This window comes from Gadus chalcogrammus, chromosome 12 (genome assembly GCF_026213295.1).
Source record: "Gadus chalcogrammus isolate NIFS_2021 chromosome 12, NIFS_Gcha_1.0, whole genome shotgun sequence".
Lineage (NCBI taxonomy): Eukaryota > Metazoa > Chordata > Actinopteri > Gadiformes > Gadidae > Gadus > Gadus chalcogrammus.
In genome coordinates, this window is record NC_079423.1 from 9273806 (window position 1) to 9296375 (window position 22570).

Below are 22570 nucleotides of genomic sequence, written 5' to 3' on the forward strand. Positions count from 1 at the left end.
ATACATTTTGTCATTATTAAAGAGAGGCCTGATTCTCAGATATGCAGGTTGGATGGCTACGGTGTAGGTCTGGGAATAACTTCAGGCCAAAATCTTGCAAGCGAGCCGCTGGGTGCAGGTGCAACGAGATGGAGCACTTGCTGGGTCATTTCCTGTAGGACCGGAGCCACAGGTTGAAGCGTATGCGTCCTTTGAGACCCCCTTTGATATATAAGAGACCTCAAAGTAAAGCTTACTTAAATGTCGTCGACCCAGTCACCTATTGCATCACTTCCTTTAGGGCTTCGGCCTCCTAATTGATCATTGTAGTATAATTGAATGCCCTCTTTCATATATATGATACCTCCACCACTGGGACGTGGCAACAATTCTCCAAATCCATATGGGGAGGGGGGGGGTGATGCTTGTGGACAGTAGGGTTGTACACTAGACATAAATAGGAAGAAAACTCAGGAGAAGGAATGACCTCTCATAAATATTTATTTAATAAATTGTTTCAAATAACCCTGCCTCGTTAAATCAATGAGCTTGGTGTTTTGCTTTCAAAAATAGGTTATAGAAGAAGTCTAAACTGCAGAAAATAAAAACATCCAAGCTGCCTTTTAAGGATACCTTGGAATATCCGTCTATTTTTTAACCATCGGACACTAGTTTACGACAAAAACAACACAAATTACGGCAGCTCATTTGCCGCGTGGTTTTTAGAGCCATGTAAGGATTAGAGGAGCTGGTGGATAGCAACCACCATAGCAACCATGACGGTCAAGTGACTGGATTCAGCCCAGTTGAAAAAAATAGAATACCACCCTCAGGAGATTAATGATATTTAAATGATTATGACCATGAAGTCTTTATTTGCATGGGTTTACATTTCGTTCTGTGTAGCATGGAAAAATCGGAGAAACACTCCCATTCGGAATGCATTGGTTTACATTTCTTTCTTTGGAGCACAGTTATTTTTATTTATTTTCAGTTTTTGAGGAGGTGCTTCAAAGATGCTAATTTTTCTGCAATAATCCAAAATCAAATGGAAAAACCCGTTGGCTTTTTGTCAAGGGAACCCAGGGCGACGCTCACTTCCGGGTTGGCCAACACACGTCATCCCTCCACCACTATACTGTAATAACGCATGTTGAAGTTGAATGATAATGAATTAATTTATTCTTTATTCTGCCTTAGTATTTATTTATTTGGCAGCGAAATGCAGTGTGTGTGTGTGTGTGTGTGTGTGTGTGTGTGTGTGTGTGTGTGTGTATAACACGCTATTTTATGTTGAAATGCGACGTAATCCAGTGTTCACGAAAACGTACGTGTTTCTAACAAAATGATATCATTAAAAGTTACATAAAGTAACGGTTTAATAACACAAAAGCAGGAAACACGTGAGCTGCATTTCCCATTCAGATAATAAAGATTAATAAAGATCATACACATTCACTGACTGAGGATTATTCAAGGGAAAAGTACATTTCTCGCTAGAAATGTCATTAGAAACACGTTAAATGGTGAATCTGTCCTAAAATATTGCATCTCCCATTCAGTTAATGCTGGGTTTTTCGTATCATATGCACATATGCACGCGAAATGGACGTATCCGCCCTCCACAGTAGTTAATGCTGGGTTTTGCGTATCGTATGCACACGAAATGGTCATTTGGCGTATGTAGGCTACTGCACGCATCTTGAAAGTGTCAAACCGTGCGATCTGTGCGCATAGAATAGAATAGAATAGAATAGAAAGCCTTTTATTGTCATTGCACGAGTGAAGTACAACGAATATATTGTACATTTTATACATATTGGTGAGACTGGAAAAGCTATCATATTCTTAGTTATCACAAACAATTTTTAACAATAAATGTTCTGTACGGAGCTCCTTAAGGGACAATAGGGAGAAAGCTCCCGGACAGAACCTTAGATGGAAGTCGTGCTTAGTGACAAATCACGACAAATACTTCCAATTGATATGCATGAGTTTGAAAAATGTGCTTTTTGACACGAACATTTAGAAAATACGTGTACCTGATCACGTTTCAATAGATTGAATAACGTGACAGTGTCACCTATTTTCGTGAGCCCGGGATGCCTGTACGCCGGCCATTATCGCCCGATGAAATATTCTTCGTCATATCTATCAAACCAAACATCCTTCACATTCGCCGAACGACGATTATGAAAGTAAAATGCACATTTCTCGCTAAAAATGTTTACATAAACACTTTTAATGGTGTAACTATTCTAAAATATCATATTTTCCACCCAGGATAAAAAGTATGTCCGCCATTTTCACAGAAGAATATCCTAAAAAACTATCCAATAGGAAAGATGCTCACATCGTCTATTAGAGACGTAGTGAGGCACCCCCCATTCCGTATGCAGAAGACGCCGAAGGGTACCTTTACCGTCACCGAGCGAATAAAAAGGGTACCTTTCCCGTCAGTCACCGACGCTAAAGGGCCTTTGCCAACAGTCGGTATTTGACGTTCTCGGAGTGAGACTGTGTTGATTGAATGTAACTACAAGAGCTATTTCAGCGCCTGGTTACCAGGACTTACACGTGCTCGCCCTCTTTCACACACACACACACACACACACACACACACACACACACACACACACACACACACACACACACACACACACACACACACACACACACACACACACACACACACACACACACACACACACACACACACACAACAACAACTTCATTTGATTGACCAATGCAACTTATTCCAGACAGACAATGCACAATTAGACATACAATAACACAAAAAATAATAAACGGACACATCAGGGAACAGTAATGCCACACCGGGAGGTGGGTAGCCTACTTTACTCACCCTGTTTGTAGATGAAGGCCATTCTCATGTCTTTCATGGTGGCGAAGAGGTCAATAAGAGACCCAGGGGTTGTTCAGGGTGCATGAATCTTTACGAAAAAGAAGACATGGCCAGCGAAATAGTAGCTGAAGTTCAGCGCTACCAGTCGGTGAGGACACAGTTCTCCTCATTGAAAGTGCGATAAACACTCATCTTTCTCTCCGTGCACGCAGCTGAAGCTTCGGCATTGGCCTGCATGTCAGATTCAATTTTTAGTTGCTGCCCATGTGGCAGTTTGGTTTCATTTTACTAAATACTCTAAATCTCAACCCTCCATAACTGCACTTGCTTATACGATAAAATGATAAAAGTGCAAATCTCCCGCTATTTGTTTACGTTGACGTTGATGCTTTGATTTGATTGGTGTGAAGCCAAGTGGCTTCCCTTTGCACCCTGCTGACTAATCACAGTAGGGCAGTGTCATGACGGTTGCCTCACCTGATAGGTTAAACCTTCTTATTTTTCTTCACCAAGGGATGCCATCTCGGGCTGGCTTCCTCACGGACATACAGTGTGCAATGTCGTGTTTGACCGCGTATTCAGTACTTACAATTTAGAGGGGCGCTGTTTCGCACATTTTGAAATTCTCAATGAGACGAGAAAATGTGGAAGAAATGACCTCAACACAGCACCAAAGAATAACCAAAACTGTTAATATTAATGTTTTTATTGGATGTCTAAAAAACATAAAAGAATTCTCCGACACTTTAACCATTAACCTTGGTACAAACATTTAACATCACACACACACACACACACACACACACACACACACACACACACACACACACACACACACACACACACACACACACACACACACACACACACACACACACACACACACACACACACACACACACAGTGTATTGCAGATAATTAATTAATTCAGATGTCATAATAATCGTTTACATGGATAAGGATTCCTACTGAATAATTTACTGCCGTCTCTATTGAACTAGTGATTGTTTTTGTAACAGTGTAACGTCGGACCTCAGCAGCTTTCTCACTCCTTACGTGCTACTGTATAAATCCTGGTTTTGCGGCAGCAATAATTGCTTACGGCCATACCACCCTGAACACGCCCGATCTCGTCTGATCTCGGAAGCTAAGCAGGGTCGGGCCTGGTTAGTACTTGGATGGGAGACCGCCTGGGAATACCAGGTGCTGTAAGCTTTTTCTTTTTCAACTCGAGCTCATGCATAACGTGACCTGGATCTTTACTGCCAACCGTTTGGGAGAATTTAAGCAACATACAAAGACTGACAACGTCTCTCTAAACTATTTTTGTGTAAAATGAGGACGGTATAGTGATACTGCCAGCAGGGAGCACCAGAGAGCTGAAACGACAGTTCTACATTTCTTAAACTTTCACCCACACGAACACGCGCAAGCACTTCAGATCAATCAAAGACCATGGGAAGACGGCGAAAATACCAGTGGCGTGTTGCGTGGGGATTTATTTTGAGGAAGCCAAATGAGACAACACCTTTAATCTACATGCTTTTTTGAAGGTGGGGGACAGAAAAGAGTATACGTCGCAAATTGTATCTATTGAATGTAACTACAAGAGCTATTTCAGCGCCTGGTTACCAGGACTTACACGTGCTCGCCCTCTTTCGCGCTCACACACACACACACACACACACACACACACACACACACACACACACACACACACACACACACACACACACACACACACACACACACACACACACACACACCCTACAACAACTTCATTTGATTGACCAATGCAACTTATTCCAGACAGACAATGCACAATTAGACATACAATAACACAAAAAATAATAAACGGACACCTCAGGGAACAGTAATGCCACACCGGGAGGTGGGTAGCCTACTTTACTCACCCTGTTTGTAGATGAAGGCCATTCTCCTGTCTTTCATGGTGGCGAAGAGGTCAATAAGAGACCCAGGGGTTGTTCAGGGTGCATGAATCTTTACGAAAAAGAAGACATGGCCAGCGAAATAGTAGCTGAAGTTCAGCGCTACCAGTCGGTGAGGACACAGTTCTCCTCATTGAAAGTGCGATAACCACTCATCTTTCTCTCCGTGCACGCAGCTGAAGCTTCGGCATTGGCCTGCATGTCAGATTCAATTTTTAGTTGCTGCCCATGTGGCAGTTTGGTTTCATTTTACTAAATACTCTAAATCTCAACCCTCCATAACTGCACTTGCTTATACGATAAAATGATAAAAATGCAAAAGTGCAAATCTCCCGCTATTTGTTTACGTTGACGTTGATGCTTTGATTTGATTGGTGTGAAGCCAAGTGGCTTCCCTTTGCACCCTGCTGACTAATCACAGTAGGGCAGTGTCATGACGGTTGCCTCACCTGATAGGTTAAACCTTCTTATTTTTCTTCACCGAGGGATGCCATCTCGGGCTGGCTTCCTCACGGACATACAGTGTGCAATGTCGTGTTTGACCGCGTATTCAGTACTTACAATTTAGAGGGGCGCTGTTTCGCACATTTTGAAATTCTCAATGAGACGAGAAAATGTGGAAGAAATGACCTCAACACAGCACCAAAGAATAACCAAAACTGTTAATATTAATGTTTTTATTGGATGACTAAAAAACATAAAAGAATTCTCCGACACTTTAACCATTAACCTTGGTACAAACATTTAACATCACACACACACACACACACACACACACACACACACACACACACACACACACACACACACACACACACACACACACACACACACACACACACACACACACACACACACACACACACACACACACACACGCAGTGTATTGCAGATAATTAATTAATTCAGATGTCATAATAATCGTTTACATGGATAAGGATTCCTACTGAATAATTTACTGCCGTCTCTATTGAACTAGTGATTGTTTTTGTAACAGTGTAACGTCGGACCTCAGCAGCTTTCTCACTCCTTACGTGCTACTGTATAAATGCTGGTTTTGCGGCAGCAATAATTGCTTACGGCCATACCACCCTGAACACGCCCGATCTCGTCTGATCTCGGAAGCTAAGCAGGGTCGGGCCTGGTTAGTACTTGGATGGGAGACCGCCTGGGAATACCAGGTGCTGTAAACTTTTTCTTTTTCAACTCGAGCTCATGCATAACGTGACCTGGATCTTTACTGCCAACCGTTTGGGAGAATTTAAGCAACATACAAAGACTGACAACGTCTCTCTAAACTATTTTTGTGTAAAATGAGGACGGTATAGTGATACTGCCAGCAGGGAGCACCAGAGAGCTGAAACGACAGTTCTACATTTCTTAAACTTTCACCCACACGAACACGCGCAAGCACTTCAGATCAATCAAAGACCATGGGAAGACGGCGAAAATACCAGTGGCGTGTTGCGTGGGGATTTCTTTTGAGGAAGCCAAATGAGACAACACCTTTAATCTACATGCTTTTTTGAAGGTGGGGGACAGAAAAGAGTATACGTCGCAAATTGTATCTATTGAATGTAACTACAAGAGCTATTTCAGCGCCTGGTTACCAGGACTTACACGTGCTCGCCCTCTTTCGCGCTCACACACACACACACACACACACACACACACACACACACACACACACACACACACACACACACACACACACACACACACACACACACACTACAACAACTTCATTTGATTGACCAATGCAACTTATTCCAGACAGACAATGCACAATTAGACATACAATAACACAAAAAATAATAAACGGACACCTCAGGGAACAGTAATGCCACACCGGGAGGTGGGTAGCCTACTTTACTCACCCTGTTTGTAGATGAAGGCCATTCTCCTGTCTTTCATGGTGGCGAAGAGGTCAATAAGAGACCCAGGGGTTGTTCAGGGTGCATGAATCTTTACGAAAAAGAAGACATGGCCAGCGAAATAGTAGCTGAAGTTCAGCGCTACCAGTCGGTGAGGACACAGTTCTCCTCATTGAAAGTGCGATAACCACTCATCTTTCTCTCCGTGCACGCAGCTGAAGCTTCGGCATTGGCCTGCATGTCAGATTCAATTTTTAGTTGCTGCCCATGTGGCAGTTTGGTTTCATTTTACTAAATACTCTAAATCTCAACCCTCCATAACTGCACTTGCTTATACGATAAAATGATAAAAATGCAAAAGTGCAAATCTCCCGCTATTTGTTTACGTTGACGTTGATGCTTTGATTTGATTGGTGTGAAGCCAAGTGGCTTCCCTTTGCACCCTGCTGACTAATCACAGTAGGGCAGTGTCATGACGGTTGCCTCACCTGATAGGTTAAACCTTCTTATTTTTCTTCACCAAGGGATGCCATCTCGGGCTGGCTTCCTCACGGACATACAGTGTGCAATGTCGTGTTTGACCGCGTATTCAGTACTTACAATTTAGAGGGGCGCTGTTTCGCACATTTTGAAATTCTCAATGAGACGAGAAAATGTGGAAGAAATGACCTCAACACAGCACCAAAGAATAACCAAAACTGTTAATATTAATGTTTTTATTGGATGTCTAAAAAACATAAAAGAATTCTCCGACACTTTAACCATTAACCTTGGTACAAACATTTAACATCACACACACACACACACACACACACACACACACACACACACACACACACACACACACACACACACACACACACACACACACACACACACACACACACACACACACACACACACGCAGTGTATTGCAGATAATTAATTAATTCAGATGTCATAATAATCGTTTACATGGATAAGGATTCCTACTGAATAATTTACTGCCGTCTCTATTGAACTAGTGATTGTTTTTGTAACAGTGTAACGTCGGACCTCAGCAGCTTTCTCACTCCTTACGTGCTACTGTATAAATGCTGGTTTTGCGGCAGCAATAATTGCTTACGGCCATACCACCCTGAACACGCCCGATCTCGTCTGATCTCGGAAGCTAAGCAGGGTCGGGCCTGGTTAGAACTTGGATGGGAGACCGCCTGGGAATACCAGGTGCTGTAAGCTTTTTCTTTTTCAACTCGAGCTCATGCATAACGTGACCTGGATCTTTACTGCCAACCGTTTGGGAGAATTTAAGCAACATACAAAGACTGACAACGTCTCTATAAACTATTTTTGTGTAAAATGAGGACGGTATAGTGATACTGCCAGCAGGGAGCACCAGAGAGCTGAAACGACAGTTCTACATTTCTTAAACTTTCACCCACACGAACACGCGCAAGCACTTCAGATCAATCAAAGACCATGGGAAGACGGCGAAAATACCAGTGGCGTGTTGCGTGGGGATTTCTTTTGAGGAAGCCAAATGAGACAACACCTTTAATCTACATGCTTTTTTGAAGGTGGGGGACAGAAAAGAGTATACGTCGCAAATTGTATCTATTGAATGTAACTACAAGAGCTATTTCAGCGCCTGGTTACCAGGACTTACACGTGCTCGCCCTCTTTCGCGCTCACACACACACACACACACACACACACACACACACACACACACACACACACACACACACACACACACACACACACACACACACACACACACACACACACACACACACACACACACACACACACCCTACAACAACTTCATTTGATTGACCAATGCAACTTATTCCAGACAGACAATGCACAATTAGACATACAATAACACAAAAAATAATAAACGGACACCTCAGGGAACAGTAATGCCACACCGGGAGGTGGGTAGCCTACTTTACTCACCCTGTTTGTAGATGAAGGCCATTCTCCTGTCTTTCATGGTGGCGAAGAGGTCAATAAGAGACCCAGGGGTTGTTCAGGGTGCATGAATCTTTACGAAAAAGAAGACATGGCCAGCGAAATAGTAGCTGAAGTTCAGCGCTACCAGTCGGTGAGGACACAGTTCTCCTCATTGAAAGTGCGATAACCACTCATCTTTCTCTCCGTGCACGCAGCTGAAGCTTCGGCATTGGCCTGCATGTCAGATTCAATTTTTAGTTGCTGCCCATGTGGCAGTTTGGTTTCATTTTACTAAATACTCTAAATCTCAACCCTCCATAACTGCACTTGCTTATACGATAAAATGATAAAAATGCAAAAGTGCAAATCTCCCGCTATTTGTTTACGTTGACGTTGATGCTTTGATTTGATTGGTGTGAAGCCAAGTGGCTTCCCTTTGCACCCTGCTGACTAATCACAGTAGGGCAGTGTCATGACGGTTGCCTCACCTGATAGGTTAAACCTTCTTATTTTTCTTCACCAAGGGATGCCATCTCGGGCTGGCTTCCTCACGGACATACAGTGTGCAATGTCGTGTTTGACCGCGTATTCAGTACTTACAATTTAGAGGGGCGCTGTTTCGCACATTTTGAAATTCTCAATGAGACGAGAAAATGTGGAAGAAATGACCTCAACACAGCACCAAAGAATAACCAAAACTGTTAATATTAATGTTTTTATTGGATGTCTAAAAAACATAAAAGAATTCTCCGACACTTTAACCATTAACCTTGGTACAAACATTTAACATCACACACACACACACACACACACACACACACACACACACACACACACACACACACACACACACACACACACACACACACACACACACACACACACACACACACACACACACGCAGTGTATTGCAGATAATTAATTAATTCAGATGTCATAATAATCGTTTACATGGATAAGGATTCCTACTGAATAATTTACTGCCGTCTCTATTGAACTAGTGATTGTTTTTGTAACAGTGTAACGTCGGACCTCAGCAGCTTTCTCACTCCTTACGTGCTACTGTATAAATGCTGGTTTTGCGGCAGCAATAATTGCTTACGGCCATACCACCCTGAACACGCCCGATCTCGTCTGATATCGGAAGCTAAGCAGGGTCGGGCCTGGTTAGAACTTGGATGGGAGACCGCCTGGGAATACCAGGTGCTGTAAGCTTTTTCTTTTTCAACTCGAGCTCATGCATAACGTGACCTGGATCTTTACTGCCAACCGTTTGGGAGAATTTAAGCAACATACAAAGACTGACAACGTCTCTATAAACTATTTTTGTGTAAAATGAGGACGGTATAGTGATACTGCCAGCAGGGAGCACCAGAGAGCTGAAACGACAGTTCTACATTTCTTAAACTTTCACCCACACGAACACGCGCAAGCACTTCAGATCAATCAAAGACCATGGGAAGACGGCGAAAATACCAGTGGCGTGTTGCGTGGGGATTTCTTTTGAGGAAGCCAAATGAGACAACACCTTTAATCTACATGCTTTTTTGAAGGTGGGGGACAGAAAAGAGTATACGTCGCAAATTGTATCTATTGAATGTAACTACAAGAGCTATTTCAGCGCCTGGTTACCAGGACTTACACGTGCTCGCCCTCTTTCGCGCTCACACACACACACACACACACACACACACACACACACACACACACACACACACACACACACACACACACACACACACACACACACACCCTACAACAACTTCATTTGATTGACCAATGCAACTTATTCCAGACAGACAATGCACAATTAGACATACAATAACACAAAAAATAATAAACGGACACCTCAGGGAACAGTAATGCCACACCGGGAGGTGGGTAGCCTACTTTACTCACCCTGTTTGTAGATGAAGGCCATTCTCCTGTCTTTCATGGTGGCGAAGAGGTCAATAAGAGACCCAGGGGTTGTTCAGGGTGCATGAATCTTTACGAAAAAGAAGACATGGCCAGCGAAATAGTAGCTGAAGTTCAGCGCTACCAGTCGGTGAGGACACAGTTCTCCTCATTGAAAGTGCGATAACCACTCATCTTTCTCTCCGTGCACGCAGCTGAAGCTTCGGCATTGGCCTGCATGTCAGATTCAATTTTTAGTTGCTGCCCATGTGGCAGTTTGGTTTCATTTTACTAAATACTCTAAATCTCAACCCTCCATAACTGCACTTGCTTATACGATAAAATGATAAAAATGCAAAAGTGCAAATCTCCCGCTATTTGTTTACGTTGACGTTGATGCTTTGATTTGATTGGTGTGAAGCCAAGTGGCTTCCCTTTGCACCCTGCTGACTAATCACAGTAGGGCAGTGTCATGACGGTTGCCTCACCTGATAGGTTAAACCTTCTTATTTTTCTTCACCAAGGGATGCCATCTCGGGCTGGCTTCCTCACGGACATACAGTGTGCAATGTCGTGTTTGACCGCGTATTCAGTACTTACAATTTAGAGGGGCGCTGTTTCGCACATTTTGAAATTCTCAATGAGACGAGAAAATGTGGAAGAAATGACCTCAACACAGCACCAAAGAATAACCAAAACTGTTAATAATGTTTTTATTGGATGTCTAAAAAACATAAAAGAATTCTCCGACACTTTAACCATTAACCTTGGTACAAACATTTAACATCAAACACACACACACACACACACACACACACACACACACACACACACACACACACACACACACACACACACACACACACACACACACACACGCAGTGTATTGCAGATAATTAATTAATTCAGATGTCATAATAATCGTTTACATGGATAAGGATTCCTACTGAATAATTTACTGCCGTCTCTATTGAACTAGTGATTGTTTTTGTAACAGTGTAACGTCGGACCTCAGCAGCTTTCTCACTCCTTACGTGCTACTGTATAAATGCTGGTTTTGCGGCAGCAATAATTGCTTACGGCCATACCACCCTGAACACGCCCGATCTCGTCTGATCTCGGAAGCTAAGCAGGGTCTGGCCTGGTTAGTACTTGGATGGGAGACCGCCTGGGAATACCAGGTGCTGTAAGCTTTTTCTTTCTCAACTCGAGCTCATGCATAACGTGACCTGGATCTTTACTGCCAACCGTTTGGGAGAATTTAAGCAACATACAAAGACTGACAACGTCTCTCTAAACTATTTTTGTGTAAAATGAGGACGGTATAGTGATACTGCCAGCAGGGAGCACCAGAGAGCTGAAACGACAGTTCTACATTTCTTAAACTTTCACCCACACGAACACGCGCAAGCACTTCAGATCAATCAAAGACCATGGGAAGACGGCGAAAATACCAGTGGCGTGTTGCGTGGGGATTTCTTTTGAGGAAGCCAAATGAGACAACACCTTTAATCTACATGCTTTTTTGAAGGTGGGGGACAGAAAAGAGTATACGTCGCAAATTGTATATATTGAATGTAACTACAAGAGCTATTTCAGCGCCTGGTTACCAGGACTTACACGTGCTCGCCCTCTTTCGCGCACACACACACACACACACACACACACACACACACACACACACACACACACACACACACACACACACACACACACACACACACACACACACACACACACACACACACACACACACGCAGTGTATTGCAGATAATTAATTAATTCAGATGTCATAATAATCGTTTACATGGATAAGGATTCCTACTGAATAATTTACTGCCGTCTCTATTGAACTAGTGATTGTTTTTGTAACAGTGTAACGTCGGACCTCAGCAGCTTTCTCACTCCTTACGTGCTACTGTATAAATGCTGGTTTTGCGGCAGCAATAATTGCTTACGGCCATACCACCCTGAACACGCCCGATCTCGTCTGATCTCGGAAGCTAAGCAGGGTCTGGCCTGGTTAGTACTTGGATGGGAGACCGCCTGGGAATACCAGGTGCTGTAAGCTTTTTCTTTCTCAACTCGAGCTCATGCATAACGTGACCTGGATCTTTACTGCCAACCGTTTGGGAGAATTTAAGCAACATACAAAGACTGACAACGTCTCTCTAAACTATTTTTGTGTAAAATGAGGACGGTATAGTGATACTGCCAGCAGGGAGCACCAGAGAGCTGAAACGACAGTTCTACATTTCTTAAACTTTCACCCACACGAACACGCGCAAGCACTTCAGATCAATCAAAGACCATGGGAAGACGGCGAAAATACCAGTGGCGTGTTGCGTGGGGATTTCTTTTGAGGAAGCCAAATGAGACAACACCTTTAATCTACATGCTTTTTTGAAGGTGGGGGACAGAAAAGAGTATACGTCGCAAATTGTATGTATTGAATGTAACTACAAGAGCTATTTCAGCGCCTGGTTACCAGGACTTACACGTGCTCGCCCTCTTTCGCGCTCACACACACACACACACACACACACACACACACACACACACACACACACACACACACACACACACACACACACACACACACACACACACACACCCTACAACAACTTCATTTGATTGACCAATGCAACTTATTCCAGACAGACAATTCACAATTAGACATACAATAACACAAAAAATAATAAACGGACACCTCAGGGAACAGTAATGCCACACCGGGAGGTGGGTAGCCTACTTTACTCACCCTGTTTGTAGATGAAGGCCATTCTCCTGTCTTTCATGGTGGCGAAGAGGTCAATAAGAGACCCAGGGGTTGTTCAGGGTGCATGAATCTTTACGAAAAAGAAGACATGGCCAGCGAAATAGTAGCTGAAGTTCAGCGCTACCAGTCGGTGAGGACACAGTTCTCCTCATTGAAAGTGCGATAACCACTCATCTTTCTCTCCGTGCACGCAGCTGAAGCTTCGGCATTGGCCTGCATGTCAGATTCAATTTTTAGTTGCTGCCCATGTGGCAGTTTGGTTTCATTTTACTAAATACTCTAAATCTCAACCCTCCATAACTGCACTTGCTTATACGATAAAATGATAAAAATGCAAAAGTGCAAATCTCCCGCTATTTGTTTACGTTGACGTTGATGCTTTGATTTGATTGGTGTGAAGCCAAGTGGCTTCCCTTTGCACCCTGCTGACTAATCACAGTAGGGCAGTGTCATGACGGTTGCCTCACCTGATAGGTTAAACCTTCTTATTTTTCTTCACCAAGGGATGCCATCTCGGGCTGGCTTCCTCACGGACATACAGTGTGCAATGTCGTGTTTGACCGCGTATTCAGTACTTACAATTTAGAGGGGCGCTGTTTCGCACATTTTGAAATTCTCAATGAGACGAGAAAATGTGGAAGAAATGACCTCAACACAGCACCAAAGAATAACCAAAACTGTTAATAATGTTTTTATTGGATGTCTAAAAAACATAAAAGAATTCTCCGACACTTTAACCATTAACCTTGGTACAAACATTTAACATCAAACACACACACACACACACACACACACACACACACACACACACACACACACACACACGCAGTGTATTGGGTAACCCTTCCTTTTACAGTCCCCTAATTACTAGGTATTTACCCGGTAAAAACCTGGTAAATCATAGTGTATTACTGGGTAATTACCACTGGTAATAAGAAGGTAAATACAGAGGTATTTACCCAGTAAATACATGGTAAATCATAGTGTATTACTGGGTAATTACCACTGGTAATAAGAAGGTAAATACAGAGGTAGTTACCCAGTAAATACATGGTAAATCATAGTGTATTACTGGGTATTTACCAATGGTAATAAGAAGGTAAATACAGAGGAATTATCCGGTAAATTATAGTGTGTTACTGTGTAATTACCACTGGTAATAAGAAGGTATATACAGAAGAATTACAGCTGAAGTACTAAGTTAAACCTCCACTATCACCCATCAACTCAACTAAGTACTGTGTAAATTACTTTTTCTTAGTTATTATTCATAGCTACACCCATTTAGAAAGGGTTTATTCGATTTACCTTAGAAACTATGGAATTACTTACCTGGTAACAAGCTCCGCAGGAAGTTTTCCTCTAGTTTCATGGTACATCTTCTTAAATACTGGGTACAAAGCCGTTTGTTTCCATGGTGTTACCACGTTATTACCATATAATTTATAATGGATACATTCCATTGTCCATGCAGTCAACACAAACTTGTACCATGTACGTTCTGCGACGTTACCAAGTAAAACGCGACAATTTACCCGGTAAGTAAGCTGAAACTGTACTGTAAAAGGAAGCCTTGTTCGTTTCCATGGTATTACCAGGTTCTTACCATATAATTTGTAATACGTTATTCCCTTTTCCATGCAGTCAACACAAACTTGTACCATGTACGTTCTGCGACGTTACCAAGTAAAACCCGACAATTTACCCAGTAAGTAAACTGAAACTGTACTGTAAAAGGAAGCCTCGTTTGTTTCCATGGTATTACCAGGTTCTTACCATATAATTCGTAATACGTTATTCCCTTTTCCATGCAGTCAACACAAACTTGTACCATGTACGTTCTGCGACGTTACCAAGTAAAACGCGACAATTTACCCGGTAAGTAAGCTGAAACTGTACTGTAAAAGGAAGCCTCGTTTGTTTCCCTGGTATTACCAGGTTCTTACCATATAATTTGTAATACGTTATTCCCTTTTCCATGCAGTCAACACAAACTTGTACCATGTACGTTCTGCGACGTTACCAAGTAAAACCCGACAATTTACCCGGTAAGTAACCTGAAACTGTACTGTAAAAGGAAGCCTCGTTTGTTTCCATGGTATTACCAGGTTCTTACCATATAATTTGTAATACGTTATTCCCTTTTCCATGCAGTCAAAACAAACTTGTACCATGTACGTTCTGCGACGTTACCAAGTAAAACACGACAATTTACCCAGTAAGTAAGCTGAAACTGTACTGTAAAAGGAAGCCTAGTTTGTTTCCATGGTATTACCAGGCTCTTACCATATAAGTTGTAATACGTTATTCCCTTTTCCATGCAGTCAACACAAACTTGTACCATGTACGTTCTGCGACGTTACCAAGTAAAACCCGACAATTTACCCGGTAAGTAACCTGAAACTGTACTGTAAAAGGAAGCCTCGTTTGTTTCCATGGTATTACCAGGTTCTTACCATATAATTTGTAATACGTTATTCCCTTTTCCATGCAGTCAAAACAAACTTGTACCATGTACGTTCTGCGACGTTACCAAGTAAAACACGACAATTTACCCAGTAAGTAAGCTGAAACTGTACTGTAAAAGGAAGCCTAGTTTGTTTCCATGGTATTACCAGGCTCTTACCATATAAGTTGTAACTGGTTATTCCCTTTTCCATGCAATCAACACAAACCATATATGTTCTGCAACATCGTTCACCAGTAGTTAAGCACTTTAATTGTTGTTATAAAACCCCAAACCACTGTTGATGAAAGGCATATTAAAATTAAACAAAATCAAAGGCTTATCTTTCAAACAATGCATATCTCACAAACAGGCACTGAACACTGAAGAAATGGAACAAAAAAATGAGCCGTCCACATCAACTCAATTTAAATGTTACTGATGGTGTTTTCATAAAACACATGACATTGTTATGGCAAGTGACCACAAGGAAGACTGCTTCAACCTCTTCAATTTGAATAAGCGGTGAATGCCGCAATCTGCCTAATGGAGCATCTTTGTGGTCATTCGCAAACCTATGAGTCCACTCGATGAATGAGAGATGACTCTTTAGTGTCTTCTCTGTGAGATATCCCTGCAGTCTCCACATCTGGGATTTGAAGGCTGACCAAGACCTGAACAGGTACCTCCAAATCTCCCCTTCCATACTGTAATAAAGAATCAGAAGACAAGAAAATAAACATTAGGACTGTCAATTAATTAACATTTCTAGAACATGTAGAACTCAAAGATTATTTTGTTTATTAGTTAAAAAAGGATGCTGGTCCTCTGGCCATTGTGTTTGGTCATATTGAAAAGAGAAAAAGGCATAGCCATAAATACAGTTAATAGGACGGGAGGGGACAGGCTGTTACCTCCGGTTAGCACTTTAGCATCGAGCTAGCGGAGCTTCTGTCATTCAACTAACTCGGACATGTTGTTTAAAACCTATAACACCCAATTTATTAAAATATCCGGATTTAATCGGGCTCTCTCCCATAAGTACAGTTAATAGGACGGGAAGAGACAGGCTCTGTTAGCCCCGGTTAGCGCGATGCTAAAGAGCAGCTCTACCTGAGCATGCCACCTCAACAGGTGCAAGTTAGCCTCCGGTTTGATATTCGCCAGATATTCGGTTTACCACCCAATCGGATTCATCAACATAAGTGCAATACATTACGGGCTTAGTATGTTGAGGACGGTGCACCGCGAAAATCACAAACACATGTTGTCGCCATTGATGTCTGTGCAACAACGTCATTTACGTTTCGGCTGCTACCTGTTTTAGGGACCGTCAACAACTTACACTCACCGACTGGTGGCAGAGACGTTACCATGGAATTGTTTCTGGAAATAAATCATATAAAATAATATAGAAATCACTAAAAAATACATTTTGTCACCTGATTGTAGTATTAGTTGCCAATGGTGGGCTGCTACTTACTGCAGGTAACTTTGCTAATATATTATATTATTGTTAAACGGGATGCAATTAATAATTTCAAATATAATTTAGTCGATTTTTGTCGAATATTAAACTATTAACTTCATTATGATTAACTATATTGCAATATATTTGTGTGAATAATCTCCTGAAACAATTCCATGGTAACGTCTCTGCCACCAGTCGGTGAGTGTAATTTGTTGACGGTCCCTAAAACAGGTAGCAGCCAGAACGTAAATTACGTTGTTGCACAGACATTGATGGCGCCAACATGTGTTTGTGATTTTCGCGATACGGTGTCCTAAACCGTCCTCAACATACTAAGCCCGTAATGTATTGCACTTATGTTCATGAATCCGATTAGGTGGTAAACCGAATATCAAACCGGAGGCTAACTTGCACCTGTTGAGGTGGCATGCTCCGGTAGAGCTGCTCTTTAGCATCGCGCTAACCGGGGCTAACAGAGCCTGTCTCTCCCCGTCCTATTAACTGTACTTATGGGAGAGAGCCCGATTAAATCCGGATATTTTAATAAATTCGGTGTTATAGGTTTTAAACAACATGTCCGAGTTATTTGAATGACAGAAGCTCCGCTAGCTCGATGCTAAAGGGCTAACCGGAGGTAACAGCCTGTCCCCTCCCGTCCTATTAACTGTATTTATGGCTATGCCTTTTTCTCTTTTCAATATGACCAAACACAATGGCCAGAGGACCAGCATCCTTTCTTAACTGATAAACAAAATAATCTTTGAGTTCTACATGTTCTAGAAATGTTCATTAATTGACTGTCCTAATGTTTATTTTCTTGTCTTCTGATTCTTTATTACAGTATGGAAGGGGAGATTTGGAGGTACCTGGTCAGGTCTTGGTCAGCCTTCAAATCCCAGATGTGGAGACTGCAGGGATACCTCACAGAGAATACACTAAAGAGTCATCTCTCATTCATCGAGTGGACTCATTGGTTTGCGAATGACCACAAAGATGCTCCCATAGGCAGATTGCTGCATGGCATTCACCACTTATTCAAATTGTAGAGTTTGAAGCAGTCTTCCTTGTGGTCACTTGCCATAACACTGTCATGTTTATTATGAAAACACCATCAGTAACATTTAAATTGAGTTGATGTGGACGGCTCTTTTTTTGTCCGATTTCTTCAGTGTTCAGTGCCCGTTTGTGAGATATGCATTGTTTGAAAGATAAGCCTTTGATTTTGTTTAATTTTAATATGCCTTTCATCAACAGTGGTTTGGGATTTTATAACAACAATTAAAGTGCTTAACTACTGGTGAACGATGTTGCAGAACATATATGGTTTGTGTTGATTGCATGGAGAAGGGAATAACCAGTTACAACTTGTATGGTAAGAGCCTTGTAATACCATGGAAACAAACAAGGCTTCCTTTTGCAGTACAGTTTCAGCTAACTTACTGGGTAAATTGTCGTGATTTACTTGGTAACGTCGCAGAACTCACATGGTACAAGTTTGTGTTGACTGCATGGAAAAGGGAATAATGTATTACAAATTATATGGTAAGAACCTGGTAATACCATGGAAACAAACGAGGCTTCCTTTTACAGTACAGTTTCAGCTTAATTACTGGGTAAATTGTTGTGTTTTACTTGGTAACGTCGCAGAACGTACATGGTACCAGTTTGTTTTGACTGCATGGAAAAGGGAATAACGTATTACAAATTATATGGTAAGAACCTGGTAATACCATGGAAACAAACGAGGCTTCCTTTTACAGTACAGTTTCAGGTTACTTACCGGGTAAATTGTCGGGTTTTACTTGGTAACGTCGCAGAACGTACATGGTACAAGTTTGTGTTGACTGCATGGAAAAGGGAATAACGTATTACAAATTATATGGTAAGAACCTGGTAATACCATGGAAACAAACGAGGCTTCCTTTTACAGTACAGTTTCAGGTTACTTACCGGGTAAATTGTCGGGTTTTACTTGGTAACGTCGCAGAACGTACATGGTACAAGTTTGTGTTGACTGCATGGAAAAGGGAATAACGTATTACAAATTATATGGTAAGAACCTGGTAATACCATGGAAACAAACAAGGCTTCCTTTTACAGTACAGTTTCAGGTTACTTACCGGGTAAATTGTCGGGTTTTACTTGGTAACGTCGCAGAACGTACATGGTACAAGTTTGTGTTGACTGCATGGAAAAGGGAATAACGTATTACAAATTATATGGTAAGAACCTGGTAATACCATGGAAACAAACAAGGCTTCCTTTTACAGTACAGTTTCAGGTTACTTACCGGGTAAATTGTCGCGTTTTACTTGGTAACGTCACAGAACGTACATGGTACAAGTTTGTGTTGACTGCATGGATAAGGGAATAACGTATTACAAATTATATGGTAAGAACCTGGTAATACCATGGAAACAAACGAGGCTTCCTTTTACAGTACAGTTTCAGCTTACTTACCGGGTAAATTGTCGCGTTTTACTTGGTAACGTCGCAGAACGTACATGGTACAAGTTTGTGTTGACTGCATGGACAATGGAATGTATCCATTATAAATTATATGGTAATAACGTGGTAACACCATGGAAACAAACGGCTTTGTACCCAGTATTTAAGAAGATGTACCATGAAACTAGAGGAAAACTGTTCCTGCGGAGCTTGTTACCAGGTAAGTAATTCCGTAGTTTCTAAGGTAAATCGAATAAACCCTTTCTGAATGGGTGTAGCTATGAATAATAACTAAGAAAAAGTAATTTACACAGTACTTAGTTGAGTTGATGGGTAATAGTGGAGGTTTTACACTATGATTTACCATGTATTTACTGGGTAACTACCTCTGTATTTACCTTCTTATTACCAGTGGTAATTACCCAGTAATACACTATGATTTACCATGTATTTACTGGGTAACTACCTCTGTATTTACCTTCTTATTACCAGTGGTAATTACCCAGTAATACACTATGATTTACCAAGTTTTTACCGGGTAAATACCTAGTAATTAGGGGACTGTAAAAGGAAGGGTTACCCAATTATTCTTGCGGATATTTGAGAAGACCACCCCACTATCCAAATACCTCCAAACAGGCGGGATGGACATCCTCTCTGCCCACAGGATGGTGATGTCCACACACGAGGCCCTTCAGGAGATGGGAAGAGATTTCCAGACAGTCAAGGATGCAACAGAGAGTTTTGTGAAGTGGGCAAATGACAAGCTGGAGGAGCAGGATGAGGAGATGGGCATGGAGGTGGAGGTTTCACTACCGCAGAGGAGGCCAAAGAAGAAGAAGTCCATGCCAGGAGAGATGGCCCAGGATGAAACTTCCAATGACCCAAGCAAGACGTATGAGGTTAAAGTCCATAACCAAATTATGGACACCGTTATTGAGGCCATGCAAAGACGATTCCTCGATAACGGCAATCTGTATGCGGACCTCTCAATTCTTGACCCCCGAAACTTCGCAGATATCAAAACCAGTGGTCTTCCTGAGTCTGCACTGAAAGACCTAAGCAGAAGTCTCATCAAATTTAACAATTCGGCAACCATATCAAATTTACAATCTGAACTTGAAAGCTTGGCAAGCCAGTGGGACATGCTGAAGCGTCCACCACTAGATGAGTACACATCCCGTACTGTGGAGGAAGGACCTGGTGGAGACCCAGAGATGGAAATTGTCAGCAAAGCCTGTGCCTCATGTAAAAACTGCCCCCTGTGTTGCTACCAGATTCTCCTCAGATTCAACCTGCTCACAGACGCATACCCTCTTCTTTCTCTGTCCTACAAATATCTGCTGACACTCTCAGTGACACAGGTAGCCTGCGAAAGATCATTTTCAACTTTGAAATTCATCAAGAGCAGGCTGAGGAGCAGCTTATCTGCTGGTAAATTGGAGGCCTTCATGCTGATGTCCACAGAAAAGGACATCCTCATGGGATTGGACACAGACAGTGTCATAGACAGAGTGGCCGAAAAAAGTGAACTTCTTCGGAAGCTCCTACTCTACTAAAGTAAGACAATATTTTTAATATTAGTTTAGTTTTGTTTCTCTTCAAAATTACCTAAACTTGATAGTAAGGAATAAAAGGCATAACACTATCATTGTTGATTGTCTTCTTTTTCCTTTTAGGAAGCCTCTGTCTCAGGTTGTGGCGACGACTTGCTTTCACAAAGTAGGTATTATAGTTATGGAAATGAATGTAATTGTTTGGCTTGAAATTAAAACTTTTTCCCTTTCCCCCCTTTAACATGCATTACATCCTTTTCTGTTATTTACTGTTTTTAGGCTTCCATTTCAGGATTGTGAGATTGGATTGTGAGGATTGTTTTTGGAGATAGACAGACGTTTGGTTTCTGGGTAAGTGAGAAGAAATCAATCTGATTCAAACACAAACGCACACAAGCACACACACACACACACACACACACACACACACACACATGTAATGTATTCAAGTCTCACTTCTCTGTGTCTTCCTCTTTATGAAATCCTGTCCCTCTAGGGCTTCACATGTACATAGTTCTTACTGGATTGACGGGGTTTGTGAGCGTTGGTTCCGGTGAAGTCAGCTATTCACCAAGTGAGTAATCATTTACACCTCACCAGAACATAATAAACGTGTTGCAAACCAGATTTTTTATGAGCTTGTATGTGCTTAACATCAAAGTGTGCATGCAACCCCCTCCTCTTCTCTATCTGTCTGTGTGTGTGTGTGTGTGTGTGTGTGTGTGTGTGTGTGTGTGTGTGTGTGTGTGTGTGTGTGTGTGTGTGTGTGTGTGTGTGTGTGTGTGTGTGTGTGTGTGTGTGTGTGTGTCTGTAGGTTTCATGAGTGTTTGATGGACTGTAGTCGGTGTAGACAGACAAGGCTATGCACCAAGTGAGTAAACACTTGGTGAGCCCTGACTCCAGCTCTAACCATATCATACCACCATCAAGGAGTTTTTTAAGAAATAGAATAATAATAAAAAAGAAACGCATTTTTTAAACTGGGGAGTCGGGACCCATTGAATTTCTCAGGGACCCACCTAACTCGCCACTTGTGGGTCCCGGGGACTCACTACATTGAAAACCTATCAACATCACTGGTTATGTCTTATTTATTTTCAATTTATTTCCGTTTGTTGAGTGTGTGAATCCCCCCTCCTAATTGTACACTTTTAGTTTGAAACCACCTCGCGACTTTCTGCGTTGTCATGGTTACCCCACACTCTTTCTTCAGTGAGAGCCAAGAAAGTAAAGTTGAGTAATGGAGGATTTGAGGTTACCTAAAAAGCAGAAGAAACTGGACCAACAGCCAAGCATACGCAGTTTTTTTCAGACAGTAAGTAACTTGACAGGCATGCTGAAAGCAGTGGCCAGACAGGGACATGCTCTGG

General features: G+C 42.0%; 1 protein-coding gene and 6 non-coding genes across 8 annotated transcripts; all 7 read left to right on the forward strand.

Annotated features, from left to right (window-relative positions):
- The first annotated feature begins 3941 nt into the window (after window positions 1–3941).
- LOC130397740 (5S ribosomal RNA) lies at window positions 3942–4060 on the forward strand. The gene has a single exon (XR_008900324.1). It is a non-coding gene; the product is annotated as a 5S ribosomal RNA (ribosomal RNA).
- A 1808-nt stretch (window positions 4061–5868) lies between these two features.
- On the forward strand, window positions 5869–5987 carry LOC130400183 (5S ribosomal RNA). Its single transcript, XR_008902661.1, has one exon. It is a non-coding gene; the product is annotated as a 5S ribosomal RNA (ribosomal RNA).
- Window positions 5988–7767: 1780 nt separating this feature from the next.
- LOC130401299 (5S ribosomal RNA) lies at window positions 7768–7886 on the forward strand. The gene has a single exon (XR_008903761.1). It is a non-coding gene; the product is annotated as a 5S ribosomal RNA (ribosomal RNA).
- A 1814-nt stretch (window positions 7887–9700) lies between these two features.
- Window positions 9701–9819, forward strand: LOC130395074 (5S ribosomal RNA). The gene has a single exon (XR_008898172.1). It is a non-coding gene; the product is annotated as a 5S ribosomal RNA (ribosomal RNA).
- A 1755-nt stretch (window positions 9820–11574) lies between these two features.
- LOC130400822 (5S ribosomal RNA) lies at window positions 11575–11693 on the forward strand. Its single transcript, XR_008903295.1, has one exon. It is a non-coding gene; the product is annotated as a 5S ribosomal RNA (ribosomal RNA).
- Window positions 11694–12452: 759 nt separating this feature from the next.
- LOC130400824 (5S ribosomal RNA) lies at window positions 12453–12571 on the forward strand. Its single transcript, XR_008903297.1, has one exon. It is a non-coding gene; the product is annotated as a 5S ribosomal RNA (ribosomal RNA).
- A 7677-nt stretch (window positions 12572–20248) lies between these two features.
- Window positions 20249–22073, forward strand: LOC130393593 (uncharacterized). 2 transcript variants are annotated; one of them, XM_056604282.1, is made up of 5 exons: window positions 20249–21204; window positions 21324–21366; window positions 21480–21551; window positions 21697–21774; window positions 22015–22073. In XM_056604282.1, the coding sequence occupies exon 1, from the start codon at window positions 20289–20291 to the stop codon at window positions 21201–21203; it is 915 nt and encodes a 304-aa protein (XP_056460257.1). In that variant the 5' UTR covers window positions 20249–20288; the 3' UTR covers window position 21204; window positions 21324–21366; window positions 21480–21551; window positions 21697–21774; window positions 22015–22073. The 2 variants fall into 2 exon arrangements, with proteins under 2 accessions (XP_056460257.1, XP_056460258.1); XM_056604283.1 differs by having other exon boundaries at window positions 22042–22073.
- The last annotated feature ends 497 nt before the right edge of the window (window positions 22074–22570 follow it).